Source organism: Rousettus aegyptiacus, unplaced genomic scaffold (assembly GCF_014176215.1).
Source record: "Rousettus aegyptiacus isolate mRouAeg1 unplaced genomic scaffold, mRouAeg1.p scaffold_m13_p_16, whole genome shotgun sequence".
Taxonomy (NCBI): domain Eukaryota; kingdom Metazoa; phylum Chordata; class Mammalia; order Chiroptera; family Pteropodidae; genus Rousettus; species Rousettus aegyptiacus.
Window position 1 is genome coordinate 18202222 of NW_023416291.1, and position 23740 is coordinate 18225961.

General features: G+C 47.9%; 2 protein-coding genes across 10 annotated transcripts in view; one reads left to right on the forward strand and one right to left on the reverse strand.

The window, feature by feature from the left end:
* FAM160A1 (family with sequence similarity 160 member A1) overlaps window positions 1–12152 on the forward strand; it is a 197720-nt gene extending 185568 nt beyond the window's left edge. For 6 of the 8 annotated variants that reach the window (XM_036233550.1, XM_036233551.1, XM_036233552.1 and 3 more), the window contains 4 exons: window positions 1303–1481; window positions 1820–1958; window positions 6375–6623; window positions 8295–12152. In XM_036233550.1, the coding sequence (XP_036089443.1) occupies window positions 1303–1481; window positions 1820–1958; window positions 6375–6623; window positions 8295–8311 (584 nt within the window). In that variant the 3' untranslated portion in view covers window positions 8312–12152. Of the gene's footprint in view, window positions 1–1302; window positions 1482–1819; window positions 1959–6374 lie in introns of all 8 variants that reach the window. The other 2 variants (XR_004954867.1, XM_036233555.1) reach the window with 2 other exon arrangements.
* Window positions 10853–23740, reverse strand: part of GATB (glutamyl-tRNA amidotransferase subunit B) — a 75697-nt gene continuing 62809 nt past the window's right edge. Inside the window, exons 12-13 of one of the 2 annotated variants that reach the window (XM_016144573.2) lie at window positions 15848–15982; window positions 10853–14434 (exon numbers count right to left, since the gene is read on the reverse strand). In XM_016144573.2, the coding sequence (XP_016000059.2) occupies window positions 14282–14434; window positions 15848–15982 (288 nt within the window). In that variant the 3' untranslated portion in view covers window positions 10853–14281. Of the gene's footprint in view, window positions 14435–15847; window positions 15983–17181; window positions 17324–23740 lie in introns of those variants that run through there. The other variant, XM_016144574.2, reaches the window with a different exon arrangement.

Sequence of the window (23740 nt, forward strand, 5' to 3'; positions counted from 1 at the left end):
TTGGGACCAAGCCCGACCTCCGAGCAGATGGTGCCTCTTGTGTGTTTCGTGGCCCCTTAGAGACATGTGCTGTATCCCTGGTGGCAGGGCTGTGGCCATTACCGTGTGACTCGCCCGCACGGGTGAGAGGGGCAGGTCCGGCGTTCCCGTTTCTCACAGGCGGCCTCCATTTTCTCGCAAAGGGTTTTACTCTCCTACGTGGCGAAGGCTTCTGAGCGCAGCATCCTGTGATGAAGTCTGTTTCCGTTTAACTCATTAATGCTGGTGAAGTCTTCATGCCGCACACTTACTCGTCCAGGGACACGCGCTTTGTTATCAATCTGCTGTGTGCAGTGGCGTCATCAGTAGCTCCGCCGGGGGAAACGCAAAATTCTCATCGATTGTGCTTAATGAACCACTTTTATGGTAAATGTGAAAAACATTTTCCAGCAATTTATTAATACTAGGTTAATTTTCTTGATTTTCTCTGTCTTCAGTGAATGCACACATAAAGTATAATACTTTTCTAGTGACCCCATTTTTCTTTTCTAATGAACTGCTTTTTAAAAAACGAAATATGGATTTTCTTTTTTAAGGAACCTCTGAGATACCAAAGTATATCTCCCCAACCCAAGTCCCTTTTCTCCCCTCTCCCCACCATCGGAAAATTAGAGTGTGGTCGCTGAGTTGCTCGGGGCTACTAATAGCATAGCCTGGCCCCCCTCAACCCCGTCTCCCTCTTCTTCCTGTTCCGCAGGGTGACATTTGACAAGACAGACTCTTTCCCATGGTGCTTGTTGGGGAAAGACAGTTCCTGTTCACGGTGTCACTATTTGATAAACACAGTTCATATGTGTGTGATGTTTCTTTAATAACAAAGATTTTTTTTTTTTTGGTACCAAAACTTCGGGTGGCCTCTGACACTTCCATGAAGCTCTAGAGCACGCAGCATCACGAGATGATAAGTGTCATGTTTCTGAGCGTTGGCAACACCGAGAAATGTAGAAACAGTGTGGAAAAGTAGATTTTAAATCTTAAATTATTCGTTAAGGTCAATGATAATGTTCCAAGTATCAAAACTGCTTGTGGGGTCAAAATCCCACAAGCTCCTAGGTACCTGTCTCTGCTCGCTCTTTGTGGCGGTGGCTTGTTTTGTGTGTTGGTTGAGGCTAGAGGATACCTGGCCGCATGTCCTGTGCCTGTTCTGATCCGCACCGGCTGGGCCTACGGCTCGGGAGCTGTGGCCCCAGTGGCTCCTTAGTTGTCAGGGAAAGACATACCCACGTGCCCGGCCAGCCCTGAAGCCTTGTGTTCTTCCCTCAGGCCCGTTCATCAGCGTGGTCCTGTCCAAGCTGGAGAACATGCTGGAGAACTCTTTGCACGTTAACTTGCTGCTCATTGGGATCATTACCCAGCTCGCCAGCTACCCCCAGCCACTCCTGCGGACCTTCCTGCTCAACACCAACATGGTCTTCCAGCCAAGTGTCCGTTCTCTCTATCAGGTGCGTCAGCCGAGCCCACGTACCTGTCGATTTGGTGGGTGCTAATGAGCAGGGATCCTTCCCGCCTTCTCCTGTTATTTGTTGTTTTTCAAAATTTCCTCTGTTCTAATTCATTTGTTCTCCTTCCTTATCTGATTTTGCTGGTTGTGTAGATTATTCTAGACGAACTGCAAAGCTCCATTTAGTTCAATGTGTAGAGGGTGCCCTACCAAAACACCAAGGCTAGTAAAAGTGATGTTGTAATAGTTCCTGCAATGAGGGCTGTACCTGGAAGATATATTGATTACAGGGTGGAATTCTGCTTGAAGCATCAACATCATTAATGTCATTTTGGACAGGTCCTAGCATCTGTGAAAAACAAGATTGAACAGTTTGCTTCTGTGGAGAGAGACTTCCCAGGACTCCTCATACAGGCCCAGCAATACCTGCTCTTCCGTGTGGACATGTCTGACGTGACCCCTGAGTCACAGCCCAAAGGTAAGCCACGTTCCGCCCTTGCGTCTCTCCTGCTGCTGCTCCTCCACTTCCCCAGCCTCCCGATTTTGGTTCAGAGATGCTGCATAGGCTCTTGGGCTCAAAGCATCTAAATAGATTTTCATTTTCACCCAAGAGGGAGGGCCCTCAGGTTCGTCTTCTGAAGCCTAAAGAAAGGTCTGCCCTGCCCACACGCGGCCTGTTCTCAGTTTGGAGAGTCTAGTGCGGCATTTGTTTTCCTGAGGGTATTTATGGGAAGGATTGACATGTGGGTTGTTGCCTGGCTAGAATAAATAACGTGGCACATATGGGCCAGAAAGAGGCATTCTGTGCACACCCTGAGCCATTTTTTGGCCAACCCTACCCTGAGAACATCCGTTCTCTTTATTATGTTTTTAGAGATTCTTGGACCCAAAATACATGTGCTTTAGGGCTCTAGAAGGTAAAAAAAACTATTTATTTTTAGTGGGAGAAGTTTATGCTCACAATTCCTGAGAGTGACTTTTTGTCAGCTCCAGTGGTGGTAGGTGGGGGCCTGGCCTGGTGGGCGGGGGAGATGGGGGTAGGTGCTGAACCGGAGAGCTGAGGGTGGCCCTGCTGGCCAGCCAGGCCCAGGGAGCACTGTGCTTTGCCTTGTTCAAGCTCGTGTTGGGACAGACTGGATGACCAGTTGTCTTCTGAGCTGTAACTTAGGCCATAACTAGGTGAGTGCAAACCAGGAAATGCCCCACATCGTACTGGCTTTTGCTTATCTCAAGACAAGTCAGGCTTTTTTTGTGGCAGGTAACCAGTTGAGAGAATGGGGCTCTCAGTCCTGGGCTAACGGCACCTTGTTCGGAAACCAGCTCTGAGAGGCAGAAATGCAACTCAGCACAATTGTTAAACCTTTGAAGGAAGCTGAAAAGACCCTCGAACTCTGCAGGCCTGACTCTACCTCTGTGTACCTATTCGATTTTGGTCATCATTTGCATTTTACAATTTGTCAAGTGCTTTCCCAGGCAATTTTTATTTTCAGACAGCACTGTGAAACAAGCAAGAAAGGTACCGTTAGGTCCTTTTTTTCATATTAGGAAGCCCAAATTGGAGGCCAGGGCAGTCAGGCAGGCTCACGAAGTCGAGGTGCCGGTCTCGCCTAGGTCATGGGGCCGAGGGCCCACACGATGACTGATTCTCAGGCCTTCCTTGACAGGAGGTGCACGTTCCGGGTGAGGGATGGTCTGCGGGGGGCTGGGGAGGCGGGGAGTGGTGGGGTCACTCACACCTCGTGCTCCGTTCTGGCTTCACACGGTCGGTGGCCATGGCGGCCAGACGTGCCCACCACAAAGGATGGTCGGAGGAGTCAGCCGTGGCCGATAACTCGTAAGGTCTGTGACATGCAGGGACTTTGACTTGTAGGAAGTTTCTCTCGGGGTATAAGACTTTCTTTGCATGGAGTTTTTCCACATTAAGTTCCTAACTTTCAGGTTAGCAAAGTGCCACCTTCCCCACAACATAAACTCAGAATGAGAAAGGTTCCAGTCCCCTTGCACAATGCTGGCTTCCGAAGCATCGAGTCTGGCGTGGTCGCCTGTAAATGAGTTGAGTCTGGGAGTCCCATTCTCACTGTGACACAGAACAACACAGAATTAAGAATCCTGGTGGAGGGCCAAACGTCGCGGTTCCCAGTGTCTGCGTGCCGTGCGCTTTGCTTAATGACGCCGACAGGGAGAGGAGCGTGGAGCCGATTTCCCTCCCGACTTCTGAAATCTTTCCAGCCTTAGTCTTGAGAACGCTCTGTGGATGCTTTCCAGACCCAGGGCAACAGTTTGGAAAAGCGCTCCTGCCTCCGCCAGTGACACGTGCTTCCCTCCCTCCCTGCCTTTACGGTCAGGTGCTCGTGTGGGCTCGGGCTCGCTGAGCCGTTTACGAGGGCCGTGACTCGGGTGCTGGCAGCCAGGGCTGCTCCATCATGCAGGCCCTGCGTTCCCTGGGCTTCCTGACTGATGCCTCCTCACTAATGCTTCCAACAGAGGTGAACGTCCTCGCGACGCTGCTCCGGAGCCGGCCGGACTTCCTGTGCCAGCTGCCACAGTGTCGCGTTGTCTCCGACGTTCAGCCGTTGGCCGGGCTTTTCGTTTGCCCTCAAGTACCTTCCAAACCGGAGAGGTCGTATCTGCTTAGAGTAAGAGTCTCTTCACTGGCCTCTGGCTCTAGAAGGGAGGTCAGGTGGGTAGGATTCCCATTCTACAGATTGGGAACCTGAGACATCATATGATAAGCGAGTTGCCGGGTAGGGGCCATAACTTGCTTTCGAGGTGAGAGCTTGAAGGGGCTGTGTGACTCACTGCCAAGCCGGCCCCATGCTGATAGGACACAACCCCTGTAAGGACCCCTGCTGGTCATATCCCCCCTACCGGGCACCCTCCCGCCTACGTTAGTAAGGACGATTTTGAGTCTCTGATTTAAGCTGGGTAAATGAGCTTTACTGATGACACTTTAAATTCATGAGTGAGGACAAATGAGCTACGAAAACCCTTTTGGCGGGGAGAGAGGAGTGACTTTGAAAGAGGAAGATGGCTCCAGTGAGATCGGGTGTAGAGAAGCCCTGATGCTGGTCAGTTCCTTCACTCATGCGTTTAGCAAATGTTTATTAGCTTCTTCAACAATCAGGAAGTGTGCTGGGGGCTGTGAACGTAGGTAGGGGCTCAGCTCTCAAATCTCAGTGTCAGTAGGGAAAAGACATAAACAGCAATGCAGGCTAAAAGGCAAAGCAGGCATTAGTTGGTAAATAAAATGGGGCGGGAGGCTAGACCAGGAAATTCCTCTGAGAGGCAGGAAACAGGAGGTGCTTCGGGAGCCAGTGAGAGATGATTTGATGGCTGACACTTATCAAGAGGCCCTTATACCTGTTGACCCTTTAATGCTTACAACAACTCTGAGCTTTTGACAGATGGGGACATTAAGGTACGGAGAGGTAAAGCCACTCGCCTGATGTCATCAGCCAACAGATGGCAGAGTCTGTGCTCTTACCCACTGTTCTGGTGTTCTCTGAGGGCTGGTTGAGGTTTAAGCAGAGGTGCGGGGAACCAGCATGCACAGTGCAGGTCTTGGTCTGGGACGCGTGCCCACGAGCGTCCTGCTCCCCACCGGGACGCAGGCCAGCTTCCGTCGTGAGCCTGGCGGGGGCCTTTGGACAGCTGCGGCGCTGGAGGGTGAGAGTGGGCGTGTTCAGGGGCGATCTCCAAGGCTGGCAGTGTATCTCAGGGCTGTTAACACTTCTGTCCTCACTCTGTTATCAGGACATGCTGCGGGTTCTGCTGAAGAGCAGCAGATTCTCAACAACTTTTCTAGTTCTTCGTGGCATGTAATGTGATCAGCCTTAAAAGATATTTAAAGCAGTAAACTCGAGGACTTTTTTTTTTTAACACTAAAGACTATATAGTAGTGAGATGTGGAAAGTACTATAAATGTCAAAAATTTTTAGTACTGTGGTTAAGCGACACTCTGAGAAGAGTGTCGAAAAATGGGACTGGATTCTGAAAAGCAGCCAAAATAATGAAGAGCTCGAATGTAATGATTTATAAGGAGTAATGAGACGGAGTAGGGGGCAGAAGGAGGCATAAATAATTCCTCTTCATATATGAAGGCTGGAGATGGTCACATGTTCAGGAATTAAATAGCCGGGAAAGTTGAACCATTTTAATTGGGAAAACTGCTTTGATATGAAAATGCAAATCGCTCAAATATGTTAAAGTTTGAGCTCGTGTCATCTTACACCTATGTTACTGGAACCCCTCCCTGCAAAGTGGAGGCTTCTAAGCCACTGCCGCCACAAGGCGTCCGCAGTGACGGGACGTGCGCAGTCTGCTCTTACCAGCACCCAGCTTCCTCTTCATTGTTTTCAACCCTGAAAAGGCCTCTTGCATTCCGTTCTCCACCGAGGGCTGGATGTCCCGGCCAGAAGCCGCAGAGCTCAGAGTGGCTTGTGTGACCCAGCCTGCCTCCTGCGGCTCTGCGACGTGACCAGGGCTTCGCTGGCCAAGGCAGGACTGTCAGCGGAGCCTCCGGACGTCCTTAAGTAACCATGGTGGTGAGCTGAGTCTTCACTCGGTTGACACACTGGCAGGAGATGCCCTGGGCATGGAGAGTTCTTGGCAAACTTAAATTCGTGCCACGATTTCTGCACAGAGTTCCTTAGACAGGGTTTGGGATAAAAGCCGCCTATCCCATGCCCTGTGCCGGGGCCTCTCCGCTGGGCGACTGTGTGCGCCACGGATGGACTGAGGTGTGTGCTAAGGGCCATGCCTTCCTTCTTCTGTCAGCTGTAGGAGCTGGACCTGCGACCAGACCCTCTCCACCCACCCCGTCTCCCCCAGACACACACACACTCGACGAACGGGCTGTGGAGGGTGACCGCGACAGTCTGCTTTCTGGTTTCAGATCCCGTTCAGGACGCCTCCAGGACAGGAATTGGCAAGAACTTTTTGGATGGTCCCCCGAGAGTGCTTCAGCCCTTCCTGACGAACCGAGCCAAGGTGGCGGGGGTGCCCGCGGGCCTGCCCTTGCCTGTGCGGAACGCCATGCTGGCAGCGGCCCTCTTCCCGGAGTTCCTCAAGGAGCTGGCCGCCTTGGCCCAGGAACACTCCATTCTGTGCTGCAAGGTCCTGGGTGACTTCGAGGACTCCTATTGTTAGTGTTTTGTTTTGTTTTTTTAAAGGTTTTAGTGTCTGAATGTTAAATGCAAAGCTGCTTACAAAAATTTCTACTTCGATATTTCCTGACAATACTTGATTTTGGGGAGGGGGATTTCGTGTACACGTCCTCTCTCCAGCCAGGTCTTTTCATCCCACGTTATACAGAATGTAAGTCTCATAAGCTGGTTGTTCCTCTGGCAGGTTTTCTTGGCTCAGTTTTTCCTCAGACTTTTTGGTTGTTATTCTCCCATCCTTTCGAATCAGCTCATCTTGCAGCTTAGCTCACACCAAGCGAATACTTGGGGTCCGGTGACTCCTGGAAGTACCCTGTGTCAGAGGCCGAATCCTCAACAGGTGACGGATGTGTGTCGGCTCCTGCTGCCTTTGCGTTTCGGCTTCCGTTTTACAAAAGGGAAGGACGGAGCCCCGCCCCTCACCTCCAGCCCGTGAGCCCATGTGCCCCTCTGCGTTTTGCTTCCCAGACGCGCTTTCTGCCCCACGTGCACTGCCTTGTGGTGCAGGCACGTCCACTGGTCTCCGCTCTCTGCCTGGGAAGGAAGACGTGGCTGGAGAGGGTTCGGAACGCAGGGACGTTTTCTTGTTGCTTGAGAGCTTTCTCTAATCAGTGTATCACTACTGAAGCACTGGAAACAGCCTTATTTTAGTAAGATTTGCACAAAATGAAATATGCCTATGCAAACTGTTACTTTGGTTTTTAGGAGTTCGATCATAGGAAGAAAGCATGTTATCATATACTTATATATAAGAAAACAGCCATCATTATTTTTAAAAGCGTTTTATGAAAAACATTAATTTGTGAAGCTATTTCATACTGTTTATTTTTTATTTTTATTTTTGGTGTGTGCATGGGGGTGGGGTGTATAGAACGAGAGAGAAAACTACAACCTGTAAACACATTGGTAACTATTTTAAATTCGGTTTGCTTTTTCTAATTTGTTGCACTTTGTAGAGAACCAGGAACTATACAGCCACTTTGGGAACCGGGATGTCACTGCAGACAGGGCACAGGGAGACCTGCAAAGCCAGGTGCCTGCTGGTGACTCACTCTGCACAGAAATGCGGCCTTCTGAGTAATGGGGTTCGTTAGAAGGCTCTAATGGGATGTATTAGCGCCTCTCTGCTGCTTTTCAGCCTGCTCCAAGAGGCGTAATTATACTCAGAGCTGGTCTCCTTAAACCACCACCACGACGGGGGAAACACACAATTGTGGGCTAAAAAAAACGAGACCCTAAACCACTGATGTTTATGAACATTCGGTTCTACTCTCCTGTTTTGGGCGGGGAAGTAGCATGTGGAGAGGATGCGCCTCCTGTCCGGACGGAAGCTGGCAGCCCCCGCTGTCTGTCTCTCTGTGCGTGTCTGTGCTGAGCTGGGGGCAGGGGGCAGCCACAGGCCTGGTGGTGGTAGTCAGGCCCTGAGTCCGGGAGGGGAGTGGAAGGATCTCCCGAGACCCTGCAGAGCAGAGGCGGTCCTTCTGTGTTTCGGCGATCATGAAGCAGCTTCACACCGAGTGCGGCCCCGGAGACCTGGCCTGGGCCGCGCGGCTCTTAGCCAGGCTCCCGGTGCCTCCGACTGAGTCTAAGCAAAAAACCAAAGATGGGGTCGTTGTGCATTTCTCACTTCCAATGTGTCTGTTTTGAAAAAGGGTCGGCCCCGCTGTGATGCAGCAGCCAGGACCGATGAGACCCAGCAAACGGGCCCGGTCTTGGCTTCCCAACGCCTGCTCATATTTGCACAACCCACAGGACTCCACTGGAAAAGAAGGTGGCTTAAGGGAGGGACAGAGCCACGGAAGGATGGAATTTAAGCTGTAAGTGATTACCCTCTAACACTGTTTTGCACAAGTATTTGTCTTCCAGTTTGGACTTACCAGGACTATAAAATGCGAAAGTCACATCTGGAAACCGAATTCTTTAGTTTCAAGTTTGATTTACATGTCTGTCCGTTATCTGATGGTGGTGTCGATTCTTCTTGAGTTTACATTGCTTTATTACAGACCACCACAGTCCCCTTTGGAAGGTGCCCTTTCGGAAAGGGATTGATTTGTGCCTCATAGTATTTTTTTTTTTAAATAGGTACTGAAGTAGACTTTAGGGCAGAGACAACCAGTGTCTGGTGTGGGGGTGGCGGGGGAGGGGGGCAGGAACATTAACGCCCATGGCGGGTACTGGTAGAAACTCAGACCGATAACCCTGTCTGTTTGGAACTGGAAACTGGTTTCGTGTCTGAATCCATTGCCGCCGCCTCCGGTATATTGTGTCCAGGATTTTTAAAAATGAAGTCAGAAAATGACCTGGAGATACATCGTAGAAAACCGGAAAACCCGTGTGGTCGAGTGAAACAAAGTGGGTTAGGTTAAGGATGGTTCGGAGAATGATGTGGACGTGCCAGAGGACAGCGACTCGGGGTGCAGGCAGGAGGGGAGCGAGTCCTGGTGGGGCTGCAGGAGCGACCACTGACCTAGGCAGATGAGAGGAGCTATGGCAGCTGGGTGACCATGGGACTCCTGGGTGGGAAAAATTCCTGCTGATGAAGTAGAATATTCTTGTCAGTAACGGGTGTGGCCCTTAGAAATATCTTTTTTTTTTTTTGGTAATGTATTTGAGGGAAGTTAAGATACTTGGCATGATTTAAAATGTGGCCGGAGAGTGTGGACACTTTTCCACGTGGACAGGCTCCCACGTCAAGTGCCATGCTACTTGTGGAAGACACGTGGATACAGCCTTTGGTGCACCCTGATTGGCACAGTGAAGGTGAGTCAGGGGTTCCTGGAACATCACACTATTAACCTCAATTAATAATCCAGGGTCTGGGGCAAAGTTCCAGATGTAGTGAATTTTATTTGTTCAAAGTATATGAGAGCACTGGGATGTTTAAAATTTATTTTTGAAAATGGCCAAGGACATGTTCTTAAATTTTTAAATTCCTAGCTGAGTTTATCCTAAAATACAATTCATAGGGGCAAGTTACAATTTCGGAGCCATGAAATGGGGATGCTGGAGTAACCAGTTAGAGGCAGGATCTTCTTTATCAATAGATGCATCCTTTCCCTGGTATTTAGGGGAATTATGAACTTGTCCCCATTTTCCTTAGTATTATTTTGGAAAATACTTTGATGTCCTGGGCTTGGAGTTGATGTCTCTGCCACTGACAGGGAGGACACGTTCAGTTCTTTTGTGGGTTCTCAGCAGTACTTTTTCCTTTGCGAGTGGCTTTCATTTAGGTCAGCAGTAGCTGTCAATCCACGAAGACGCCACGGGGCTAGGGTGTTGTCGGCAGAGCGTCCTCTTAGGAACAGAACCTAGACACTGGATTCGTGAGGATCTGGGCTGCCTGTTCATTTCGGGCAGCCAGTGGTGGTCACGGTTGAGAGTTTTTTGATGTCTCTGCGTCAGCTTGGTTGCAGCGGCCGTGTGGGTTGATTTCTGGATTTGTTTAGAGGTTTGGGGTTGCGGACGGGCTGCCCATTCTGCGTCTGGATCAGAGTGTCTGGGCTGCTTTCATGAAGGAAGTGCTGCCCCAGTAGGGGTAGGACATGTCATTGGTGTGATGTTAAATATCCGTAGCATACGCTCCCGTTCTCATTTAAGGGCAGTTCAATTTAACTGCTAATTACCAATCCCTGTTTATACTGAAATGGCTGTCATGCTTGCTGTTTTTATGAAACAGCTTATTGCAGGACAGCTATTATTGCACATGCTACTTTGAGTCACGGGCCCAGGCCAGTGCAGTGTGGGGTTGCTGTGACTCTCGAGCCAGCTCTGCAGTATTAGCTCTTCCTGGAAACAGCAGTCCTCTGGTGGCCGAGGCCACATCAGCTCTAAGTCATTAAAAAGATTTTCTCAGGCCCCTTCTTGCTTTAACCATCAGTCTATAAATCACACAACACTAATTCTCCATTAAATAACAGCTTAAAGCAGAACACTATCAAACCAGTTTATGCTCTATTCTTAAATCACATCACTGAGGAAACATTTTAAAGAAAATGGAGTTGACTCTTTTTATTTTTTGGAATGACCATCATAAACCTAATGCTTTAAGAGCTCCTAGAAGACGAAGAATTGTTTTGGGGACAATTTTGCCTTGCTAAATCCCCTCCATGTCTAAGTATTTATTAGGCCATTACTTGCTTTGGAGGGCAGATTATCCTGGCAGCTCATTAACTGTAAACAGAGCTTTAGGGAAAGATTTTTGGTGAGGCTTTTTTTTGTATGGAAAAGGACAGGGAAAGGGTGGGGGACAGGAAGCCTTTGGTTCTTTGGCCTCTATACTTAGAATCCTAGACAGACAGTGAGTTCAGCCAGGACTCTTCCTACCTCGTCGGGTCATCGTGCATCTTTTTCCTGTTTTATGACAGTAAATCTAACTCACTGCCATCCACATAAGTAACAGGACCGGCAGCCAGTTCTGTCAGCATGAGTTCAATGTGCATTTTAGGCATCTTTTGGGGAGCTTAGGTTCACTTGGTCATTCAGACCCTGACAACGGTAGTGGAAGTTCTTAGGTCACATTATAAATTTCATGGAGCTGAGGCTACAGAAGTCTGTGCTGCTTAGTATGTCAGCTGACTCTTTATGGGGACAAGTCTACAAGAGGCCTACCTTTCATAAGGCCCCTTTTACCCTGGAGACATTCTAAAAGGGAGAATTTGGCGTTGGCGATCTTCAATGATTTTTGCTAAGTTGTCTGACTGAGGGAGGCAACGAGAGAGGATTTCAATCAGACGCTTTCCATCTCACGATCTAGGGTCAGCTCTCTTCACAAACAATCCATGAATACACTTGTCTAAACTCTGAAGAAGCATGACAGCCATTTCCATGCTGCTTTTGGTTATGGGTAAATAACATGGCCTTTCAGATTGATTTAGTTTTTTCTTTTTTTTTTTCACAAAGTCGGTATGTAGAATCTTTGAAATGATGAAGCTAAATTCAATAGAAATGAAAATACAATATACATTGTGGGTCATGGCCCTAAGCTAAATATTGATTTAACCACCTAAATAACTCAAAGCTCTTGCAGGGAGTGTACTTTCAAAAGGTCCATAGCCGCATTCTAGATGAGCAATAATTACAAAAAGAACAGGGCCGGGGGTGGAGCTCAACTAAAGCATTCTTAACTTGGCATAAACAGTGATCGAAGTTCTTTTTACTGGGACATCATATACCGTGAAAGGTAGGAACTTCTGTTCACTTGATGCATAAGCCTGCACAAAGTCAAGAAGCTGCTTACTAGACTTGGGTATTCAGAATTTAAAAGCCTAATGAGTTGGCAGCACCAACCTCTCATACAAAGGCACCCCCCGAAAGGCTGTCCACTTTTTATAAATTTAGTGAACTTTTAGCTACTTGTTCTGTGCCTGGTAGCATGCTGAGCACTCAGGCTGGCATTCCTACACTCCCACCAGAATCAACCAACCAGCCAACCTCAAGGAACAGAACACATGGTTCGGACCTGACCAGGCAGAACGGGTTCGGGCTGACCTGGGGGAAAGCCAGTTTTCCAGCACATTTCCCTCCCAGCTTACAGGTGTGTGAATTGCAATGACAGATGGTAATGGCTTCACCTATGGCGCCAACTCATACATTTTAATGAGATTTGCCCCTGAGTAGCAAACCAGACTAAATTCATATTCATGTAAAAAATTATTTAAAATTGTCTTTCTCCAAGGCCCACTTATGAGCAGAGCCATACTTTGTGAATTTCTTTGAGTGTTATATGAACATATCTTTCAAATATCTAGTCAGGTTCCAAGTAAGATATCTGAGCTGTGGTTTTGTTTTGTTTTCTTATTAGCAGTTATAACGATGTAAGTCTGATTTTCAGGATTTCAGAAGTGGGCATTCAAGACCACAGGCAGCCGTCAGAGCTGGACAATTAGTGTGGTAAAGATCAAGTGATTTTTCTCTGGAAACGGTCAGTCCATAATACAGCTTCCACCTGACATAACAGTTTTGGTCAACCATCTTCTGGCTGTCCCCCACCCCCGCATTTAAGCCCTTGATTTGAAATGGTCTATAAAGATCCTTCAGTGCTTTCCGTAACGTTTGATGACTAAGAAGCCAGACCTTTGGTGAAAAGGGAGTTTGTAAAATGAAACTAAACCTTATTTATAAAACAGTGACTCCATCAGAGTCCAGGCTCAGACAGCCTTAGCCTGTTTGTAATTCATAAAGATCTGCAGGGCGAAGAGAGAGAACTGCGTTTTTCTCTTGAAAAGAGGTTTAATGAAAATATTTCAACTGTTAGGCCCAAGAGTTTTCAGTGTTGAGTCAGAATGTGTGAGGGGCACATGGCTTCCTGGGTGATGAAAAATATTCTTATAATTCTGAATCAGTAATTTAAAAAACATTTTTTTTTTAATCTTACGTCTGAATCTTACGTCTTTATGCTTGTCTGAAATAGACCGCACAACTGGTTTCCTGTCTGGCTGGGCGAGTGGGACACTTCCCTCATTTCTCTTCGTAGGGAAATCCTGAGCAATTGTCTGTAGCTATTAACTGATAAACTGGTGACGGGGCAAGATCCACTTTGCTCCACTTCCCCAGCGGCCACCGGAGCACTGTTCATGATGGAAATGCAATGCTCGTCCTCTTAGTAGGCTTAAGAATTCAGTGTAAAATCAGGGCCTCTGAAAATTTTTGTTCTCTTATTTATGTCACAGTTTGACACGTGCTTTTAAAAAACAGCATCTGTAAAACTGGTCCTTAAGCACTGTGAGTCAGAGGTGAAAAGGCACCTCATGAACAAATGGGCACCCCAGTGCGTTAGAAATGGTACTACTGTCATGAGAACAGGGGTGAGACCACCCGACCTCTACGGAGACACTGCTCGCTGCACCACCGTTACTGCTGAAGGTCAAGGTTTCGATTTACTAGTTTATAATCTTATTCTTTCCAGGCAAAACAAATCAATTTAATGTTATAGCTTATTCTTTTTATCTTTCTTTTTTGGCCTGAGGGTTGGGGGGAGTTGTCAACTACAAAATCTTTGGAGTGTAAGTTAATTTTTTATGTGATATTTCAGTATATATTTTATTCATTAAATTTATTTGAAAACTTCTGTTGTGTATTTTATTAAAAATATTTATGCCTAGACCTCCGCCTTCTGGGGTCCCTAAGGAGGTGAATGGGTGATGTCACAGTCAGTGCACGGGCGACTCGTACTAGTACCTAATACTAAGACTAATGTCCCCCACCCTCGTGGACCTCTGCAGACAGATGCACGTTTATGCCGCGTCAAGGAATGAATTTTGTTGTGCTTACCTCTTTATTAACCAGTTTTTAGGTCTAAAATCCTGCATCCAGATTCCGGCTAGCCCCCGGCACCTGACACAACGGCTGCTCTCAGGCTGCCTTCAGAAGTGACCGCGGGAGGGACCGCCGCGCGCAGCTCCCCCAGAGAGGTGCCGGCGTGTGAAGCAGTGCGCTCCGCTCAGTTTAGACTCACGGCGCTCTGGAGCGTGCTCTTCCTGGACACCGCCGCGGCGACGCTGGAGCCGTCCGACGTCAGTGGCACAGTCAGGGGCGACGCTGCTGGTCTCGTGGAGGTAGCACCCGGGGCGCGGGGTCGGGGTGGGGAGAGGCCGGCGTGTGGCGCTCACGGCCGTCAGCTTCCACGGGCTCCGCTTCTGCGTCAGGCGGAGGGACGTGAAACATCGCGCGGCGACAGCTGCTTCTCCAGCGTCTCCTTTATCACGGTCGGATCGGCTCGGTTGAGCGTCGCTTTCCGGACCAACCCAATCAGTTTATTTATAGCTCTGGGGTTTCCCTTCTTCATATCCATCACCTTAAAACACAGAAATTGTTTTAGAGGAGAAAATAGACTCATGCCTAAAAATCCTAAATTAAGGTTTATCGAAACTTAAACCGTTTTTTTTTTTCCTCTGTTACTATTAGATAGAAAGTAAGAAAAGGAAAACGGGGAGGAATGAACTTTTGAGGAATTTTCCAGGCTCCCATCAAAGGAGATGTCGCTACTCTGCCTTCCAATTAAAGCGGCCAAGAGGACGGTGACGTAGCACGAGTGAATGCTGAGCGCTAGAGAAGCTGGCACACAGGGACGAGGGCACTCCTCCCAGGCGACACCAGGACGCGGAGCTTTTCAGCCTGTGAGTGGGTCACCTCTCTGAGGTGGAAGAGCCCGTCTAAGCAGGGCGAGGCTCCTGTCTCATCCACTGAAATGCACGGCTTTCTCCCCCACTCGATGCCAAGAAGGTTAGAAAACAAATCCACAAACAGCAACTCTCCCAGAGCATCTGCGTGGGGGGCGTGCACTGTGGTGGGTAGGATAGGGACGGCAAAGGCAGGAGGTGCTGAATGCCTTTCAAATAGCCACCGGCCGTCGGGGCACCCGCTCCGACCTCCTGCTCTGCCGCATCGTGACCAGCGGTGACACCTGCGAGGACCTGCACTTGGCGCCGCAGAGTGAGTCAAACTAAAAGTGAGTCCGTCGGTCACTGCAGAGGAGGCAGGAGGATGGAGGGGGCCAAGACCCAGTGCAAGCTCGTTTTCCTCGTCAAGGGCTCTTCACACAGCTGCTGATGGGTGGGTGGGCATTATTCTGAAAGAGGTGCTAGCAGTTTTTTTCCGCACTGAAAAATATCTCTAGACAATGAGTAGACTTGAGGGAGGGATGCTACTCACTGTATTTTTTTCTATTTTGTTCTATGCTCGGAATACAAAATGACTGGGTTTTTAGCTATGTTCCTGTCAAAGATTTTCTCCATAATTTACAAATAATTTTCCTCTCTGCCTTTCTTCCCACTTCTTAACGGCATGAAGCTCAAATGTTTCCTTGTCTGTCTCCCTGTTCTGTGGTCACGCCTGCTGGCTCATTACCGAGGTCCTCCGTAGAAAGCAGAGCCGCAGGGGACTCAAAGTGCCAGCCCCAGGGAGGGCGGCAAGCTTAGGAGGTCAAAACTTGGATCTAGTGAGTGTGAGAACCACCCTTCAAATTAGAACTCTGTGACATTAAACTGCAGGGGTAGATTCTCCTTTTCCTTGGAAAAAGTTATATGTTTCCAATATTGATCTAATTTTCTCGACGTTAGCTAAAAACTGACAAAAATGCTTATGAAGTTACTGGTGAAACTGGGCCAGCCACTGGGAGGCAGCGCCTCTGAGCTGCAACAGGAAGCAGCGGACAGACTCTTGGCCATGTCCACAAACCCGCCCTCTTCACCCTGGGGGTGGTCATTACCACTTGAGGATGCTCCTCCATCACAGCGTGGCAGAGCTGTTCCAGGGCCTCTCGATCCTGCATTAGTTCCAGCTGCTTTTCCGACACAATCTGCGCTGGAGTCTTCCCTTCATTCCTCCACAGCTCCTCAAACACCTACAGGCCAGAGACGGGGGAGAGAGACCAGAAGCCTGGAGTCAGCTCCACTTGCTGGGGCAAGGAGAACTGAGGCAGGAAGAGCAGACCCGATGAATCCCCAGTGGTGTGGGCCCTGTCTCTCCCGAGGCATCAGGACCAAGGTTGCTGTACAGGCCATGCAGACACCTCTGGAATCTCCCCATGCTGAGCTGCTTCCTCAGAACAGAGCAGGAGGCTGCACCTGCTGAGACAGGTACTCCCCACCTGCTGACTCAAACCACAGGGCAGGGCTGGGAGGTATGAGATGACTACTCACCAGGGCCCCTGCTGACAGGAGTCAGGGGCCAGGTATAGCTTTGTCTCACGTCCCCTGAATTAACTGAGGTGACATTTTGGTGAAGGATGGGGCCACACAGACTTCAGGAAGTAACCACTGCCCTTAGATGACGTCTAGAAAACCCAGCCCGCTGGGAAACATGATTTTAAAGGTGTAAAAATGTGGCCTCATAATGAAGATACAAAATGGAAAATAACATAAATCATAATCCTTAGGGAGCCCTACCAATTCATTCCCACCAGTTAGAGCTGGCCCTGAATCTCGCTAGAATGATTAATAGTTAATGGTGTTGGTATTTTTTCCTACTTAAAAAGTGATAAATCCCCAAATTTATCCAAGGTGGAAAAAGAAAATATTTTTAAAGAAAGCATTGCCTAGGGTAGTTTCCCTTTTACCTCTTATTTTTTTAGTGTAAGCTGGAAGAGGGTGGTTTCCCCGTTAGTCTCCTGGGGTACCTACTTCAACTCGGCCTGCAGTCAGTACTGAGCACTGAATACCACTGACCGTTCCAGTGAGGACGGGCCGGCCAGGAGCCAGCCATTCCTTCCAGAAAAAAAATCTGGTCAATAATTAGCACATAGGACTTTCGGTCAAGGTTGTGGAGTAGGTAAAAGTTGTGCTCCCACCTCTCACAACCACGTCAAAATCACAACTAAATTATAGAACTGCCGCCTGAAAGTGCCTGAAGCTAGCTGAGCAGAAGCCCATAAGGAAGCCGGTGTGAGACTGGTAGGCGGTGTGGAGACACAGAAGGGGCAGGTCTGACATGCATGCTGTGGCAAGTAAAAATCGGGAGGGATACCTTGGCTGTGGAGGTCCCCCCTGAGGAGCAAGGGACCCAGGCCAGGCCACCCGTGCTGGGAAGACGAGTCCTCATAACATCTGGCTGTGAAAAACCAGTGGGGATTGCATCTGAGCGAGATGGAGGGCAGCTGGGGGCCGAGGCGCTCCTCTTGAGGGGCCTGTGCATGGGCCTGCTCTGGCCCCAGCACACTGGCGGCAGCTCAAAAATCATCAAGGACCTACAGGGAGGAATTAAATTGATGCTTCAAGGCTGGAGGATCAGGAGTAATGGCAGATTTCACTGCGGATGGAAATGCTGGCAGCCTGGCACAGGTGGATGCTAAGCCTAAGCTGTCCATCAACCTAACATTTGTTAGTTTTGCCCTGGGGATTCCAAGAGACTCCTCCCCACCCAACTTGCTTGCCTTAGCCACTTCTAGTGGCTCCTCCACACAAAAGGCCTGCCTCAGTTTGTGCTGTGGACTTTCCGAAGAGCTCTCAAAGGTCCACAGAGCCCAAAGCAGCTGCAGCTGGCCTTGGCATGCCCTGTACCTCTTGCTGCGTGGCCCCAAGCCCAGCACAAGTGGTGGCTCATCCTGACTTGGAACGTAGCTGCCACTAAGAGGCCACAAGCCCGGCACAAGTGGTTGCTGGCCTCAGCTCATACTGCAGTACCCACCAAAGGGTCCCAAGCCGGGCACAGCTGGCAGCCAGCCTAGGTTTGCAGCACAAGCAGCAACCAACCACAGATCACTTTGTGGCCTCAAGCCCAGCAGAAGTGACAGCTGACCTTGGCCTGCACAAGAGCCCTTGCCAAGGGGCTCAAGAACACCCAGTGGCCAGCTTCGGACCGCACCAGAACACCACCCGAACAGCTCTGCAAATGACACACCAGAAAGGCAAACTCGGCTGGCACCAGAGACCTGCTGAAGCGACTTACGCTCTGGGAGTGAGGCCCCTGGAAAGCCAAAGCCATCTTAAGAAGAAGAACGAAGTTGGAAGTATCATGCTACCCGATTCCAGGCTGTACTACCGGGCAGTGTGGTGCTGGTGTGGGGGCGGATGCGTGCATCGATGGGGCAGAGTGGGAAGCAGGGGTGAACGGTGTTGGGAAAGCTGGACAGATACATTACACTACATACAAAAATGAACTCAAAGTGGATTGGGGACTTGGATGTGGGACCCGAGACAACGGAGCTCCTAGAAGAAAACAGGGGCAGTAAACCCTCTGACATCACTCTCGGCAACACTTCTTTGGATATGTCTCCTTGAGCAAGGAAAACAAAAGGAAAGATAAACAAATGGAACTATATTAAACTAAAAAGTTTTTGCACCGCAAAGGAAACCACGAACAGGACGAGGGGACCGGCTCATGGGAGGAGATGTTCACCTCTGACACAGCCAATGAGGGGTTAAGATCCAAGACGTGAGAGGAGCTCATGCAACTCAACACCAGAAGAAACAAACACTGACTGAAGAATGACCAGCAGGCATTTCTCCTGAGAGGACATGCAGGATGGCCCACAGACATATGGGGGAAATGCAAGTTCGAGCCATGGTGAGCTATCACCTCGCACCTGTCAGAATGACCGTCATCAACAAACGACACTTGGCCAGAAATGAGGACATGGGCGAGCCCTCATTCACTGCTGGTGCACCTGCGAATTGGTGTAGACACTGGGTAGGGCAGTGTGGAGGTATCTCGAAAAACTGGAAATAGAACTGCCATAGGACCCACTGGTTCCGGATTTGGTATTTATCCAGAGGCCCAAAACATTAGTTTGAGAGGATGTGTGCACCCCTATGTTCACTGCAGCATTACTTACAGTAGTGAAGATATGGAAGCAACCTAGGTATCCATCAGTAGATGACTGGATAAAGAAGATACGGTACATACATAGATTGGAACATTACTCAGCCATACAAAAAAAAGAATGAAATCCTGCCGTTGTGATAACATGGACGGGCCTAGAAGGTATTATGCCAAGTGAAATAAGTCAGAGGGGAGGGGAGTTGTAGGGTGATGGGTGAAAAAGGTGAGGGGATGAGGTACAAACTGGCGGCTATAAAAACAGCCGTGGGGGTAATAAAGTGCAGCTTAGGGAACACGGGCAACAACATTGTAATAACTGGTGTCCTGTGGGTACGAGACCTACTGGGGTGATCACTTTGCAACCATATAAATGTCTAGTCACTATGCTGAACATCTGAAACTAATATATTGAATGTCAACTGTAATTGGAAAAAAAAAAAAACAGCACATACAGCAAAGCACATTAAGGGGAAGATACTTGGAGTCTCAGCAGGGCTCAAAATTTTCCCCAATCTAAACCGAACCAAACTACAAATATTTATCATGGCTACTACAGGCAGTGTGCCTTCAGCCCAGCTATTGGAAGACCCACAGTGTCTTTAGTGGATCCTTCTATAAGCTCCCTCGCAGGGCACACCTCTGGCTACCACCAAACAGCGCTGGCTGCTTAGGGAAAACCTGCTCCTCCTCTTCGAAAATACAGACCATGCATGCCTCCAACTCAATTCTTCAAATATTCCTTCAGCCTGACAGCGAGACCTTGAGAGAGAGGCACAAAAGCAGGTAAGATCTTTCCTTGCGCTCAACAAACTATTAATGGAGAGTCAGCAGCATAGGAATGTGAACAGAACCATCTGCAATGCAGGTCACACTCAGGGAGCGGCCATGAGCAAGTCTGAGGGGTTTCTCTGCCCCTTTTCCCTGATGTATTTTTCTTGAATTGAGACTTTAAATTAGAAACAGTTTTAAAATTTTAAGTAAGTTACATTATCACTGCAGAAAATAAGGAAATATAGAAGAGATAAAAAATCACCTGTATCCCCATTCTTTCACGATAATTTGAGTTTTCCTGACCAATCTTTTTCTCTCTCAGGCCAACTGGAGCGTCAGCCTGTGCCTGGCACCTACTGTGGCTGCAATTTGACAGGCTCCATCACTGGTTTTGTAACATAGTTGTGACCGTAACTGTACAGACAATTTACAGCCTGCTTTTGTTTTCACATATTACAGGAATGCTTTTTCATATTAAAAAAACTAATATCCATCAAATGTATCATAATTTAATTGAATTACCCCCTACTAGTAGGTATTTAGACTTTGACCACTGTTTACTTTGTTCGTCAATATAGTCTCCTAAAAAAGTTCCTAGTTGAAAATGTCCATCATCCAGGAAGAGAGAGTTGGGGATCTCAAGAGACATCGAGATCTCTGGCTCAAAATGGAAGTCACCAGCAAGGACCTGCTTATAAAGACCCTATGAAGCAACCCTTTACAGGAAACGGAGGCGGAAAGCGCAGCTGATGTAGGCTTACGGGCTGGGCCTGGAAGCGGGCCCGCCTGCCAGTCACAGGGGCCACCCTCAAGCCTGCGTCACTTCTGCCTTCTTGCTACAGCAGCTGCGAGCACAGTGGACGTGAGCAGGCCAACATCAGCCTGTGCCTGGCACCTAACACGGCCGGGACGCAGCAGGCTCAATCACTGGTTGGATTCGCCTGAGCCAAAATAACTAGAATAGAGACAACGTGAGGCAGCTCGGGGTCACTGCCAAACCACACCACGCAGAAGGAAAAGCAGGACAATGCCGGCGTGGATGCTTTTAAATGCAGAGAGGCTGGCTGCAGCAGGGGTACAAAGGAGGGACGCTATAGAAACATAGTTCAGTGGCGTCCAGGAACAAATGACAGCCTGGGGGCTGGTACTCCACTCCCAGAGGTAGAACACATCAACTTACTAACTTCCCAAGTTAGTCAAGTGGCCACTGCAGCCCAGCCCAAACCCCCTGGGCTGACACAGACTCCAGTTGTCCAGTCCTCTGCTTGTTCCTATTTAACAGACTGGACACTCCTGGCTGGAGCCCGGTAGGGTGGGAACCACTGGAGGGGGACAGCCAGCCTCCAGGCCAGACTCTGCTGGGCTCCCTCCCCTGCCCCACTTGCCACAAACATAACGGCCTCAAGACCTCGTGCTGCAGCATAAATCCTTAGCTTTTGTCTGTGCTTAATCAGCACTCTGGGAAATGCTATCAAAGTGAAATTGTTTCTGGCCTGGTGTGTGGCTCTCAGACCCGGCTGCTGTCCACCCCAGACAAACAGAGAGAACAAGGGATTCCCAGTGCAAAGCTGGTCATCTATGTTAATAAGTGGCCAGTAAAGGTATGGGGTAATGCAAGCTGGTAACACCCAATCACACACTGACCACCAGAGCCATCTCTGAGAGGAGGCATCCCCTTGTGCATGGGGCTGCAGTCAGCCTTTAGTGCCCTGGGGACAGAATTCACACACCCTCTTTACTACCCAAGTGTTTCTCCAACTAAAACTATCTGGGAGAACTGAAGGAAAGCAGGCAGGCCCCTTGCCCATCTCTGGGGTTTCCAGGGTCAGTGTAGAGGAAAGACCTGTTTAAAGGAGATGGCAACATACAAGTATGGACAAATTCTGAGATGCATACAACACTCCTAGACTGAATCCTGAAGCAGGAGAAAACAAATAGACCAATCAGTAGTAAGGACATTGAATCAGTAATCAAAAAGCTCTCCCCCCGCCCCCAAACAAAAGTCCTGGACGAGATGACTTTACTGGTGAATCCCACCAAACATTCAAAGATTTAATACCAATCATTCTCAAACTCTTTCAAACTCTTCCAAAAAACTGAAGAGGATGGAATGCTTCCCAATTCATTTTGAGGCCAACATTACCCCGATGTGAAAACCAGGCAAGAACCACACACACATACTCTACAGGCTACTATCTCTGATGAACATAAGATGCAAAAATCCTCAACAAAATACTAGCAAATTGATTACAACAATACATTAAAAGGGCCATACACCCTGATCAACGGGGATTCATTCCAGAGATACAAGAACGGTTCAACATCTATGAATCACTCAACATGATACACCACATTAACGAAATGAAGGATTTAAATATGATCATCTCAATAGATGCATTAAAAGCACCTGCCAGGATACAACATCCATTTATGATGAAACTCTCAAAATGGGTTTCGAAGGAAAGTACCTCAACATAATAAAGGCCATATATGAAAACCCCAAAGCTAACATCATACTCAAAGGCAAAAAAGTTTTCCCTCTGTGATCAGGAACAAGACAAAGATACTCACCCTTGCCAGTTTTATTCACATAGTAATTGAAGTCCTAGCCAGAGCAATTGGCAAGAAAAATGAAAGGCATCCAAATTGGGAAAAAATTAAAACTGATACTATTTGCCGATGACATGATTTTATATGTAGAAAACTCTAAAGACTCCACCCAAAAAATATTAGAAATAATACAGTAAAGTTGTAGGATACAAAATCGATATATGAAAACCTGTTGTATATACTAACAATGAACTATATAAGAGAAATAAAAAAAAAATTCCACTTACAATCACAACAAAAATAAAATGCCTAGAAATAAACAAACTTGAAGGAGGTGAAAGACCCATTCATCGAAAACCATAAGACAATGTTGACAGAAACTGAAGACACAAAGAAATATAGAAAGATATTCCGTGTTCATGGATTGGAAGAATTAACCTTTTTAAAATGTCCACATTACCTAAAGCAATCCACAGATTCAGTGCAAGCCCTATCAAAATCCCAATGGCATTTTTCATAAAAACAGAACAAAAAATTCTAAAATTTGTATGGAACCACAAAAGACCCTGCCTGAATAGCCAAAGCAATCCTAGAAAAAAAAAAACTAGAGGCATCCCACTCCTTGATTTCAAGGTATAGTACAAAGCTACAGTAATTAAAACACTTTAAGTAATGCAGAAAAATATAGATTTTCAAATTCTACCATCTTAAAATAATTACCATTAATAATGGTTGAATGCCATTCCAGGCATCTTTCCATGCAGATGTCCCAATAGAAGGATGGATTCTTTATAAAAAAAATACCAATTTTATCACCAGAAAAATCAGTAAGCGATTTTCTTAAAAACAGAGAAAGAAGTAGGAAAAAAAGCAAAACTCCCGGGGCAATGCTACATACAGGAGATTCCCTTCTACACACATTCACACCTTTCGAATCGACTTGTTTTACTTTGCCTCACGGAAGCCAGGAATCTCCCACCTCCTTTAGACAGGCTGGAAGTTCGCTTAGAATTCCGAATGGTCTCTATGTGAACCAAGTTGTCAGAGTCTTCCAGCATTTTCCATTTCTTCCTAATGAACCTATCATATAAACTGCACTAGGTCTCCCTTTATTTGGTGGGGCAAGATGAGTGGGAAGAGGAAGATGTTTTTCCTTTCATTTTAAATGCTACGATTCATCTGCTTTTGTGTGTGTGTAGTTTTTTCTCTGCCCTCAGGCCATCTAATCTTTCTGCTGCTGCTGCTGAGCACTGTCAGAAACATTTGTATTCCTCTGACATCCAGGCGACCAACATCCTCTCCTAAATGTGGCAGTGCCTGTAGCTGACAGCCTCATTTGGTGGTGGGTAAACAGCGTCTTTTATTAGTTCCCATCTCCAGTTTCACAGCACAGAGATAGTGTATGCTCCACGGTGCCTCGTAATTAGCCAAAAACAGCCACTTTCCCAAAGCTTCACTTTGTAACCTGCCACTATTGTTGACGTGTATAAATATTACATGCAAAAGACACCATTAAAATAAC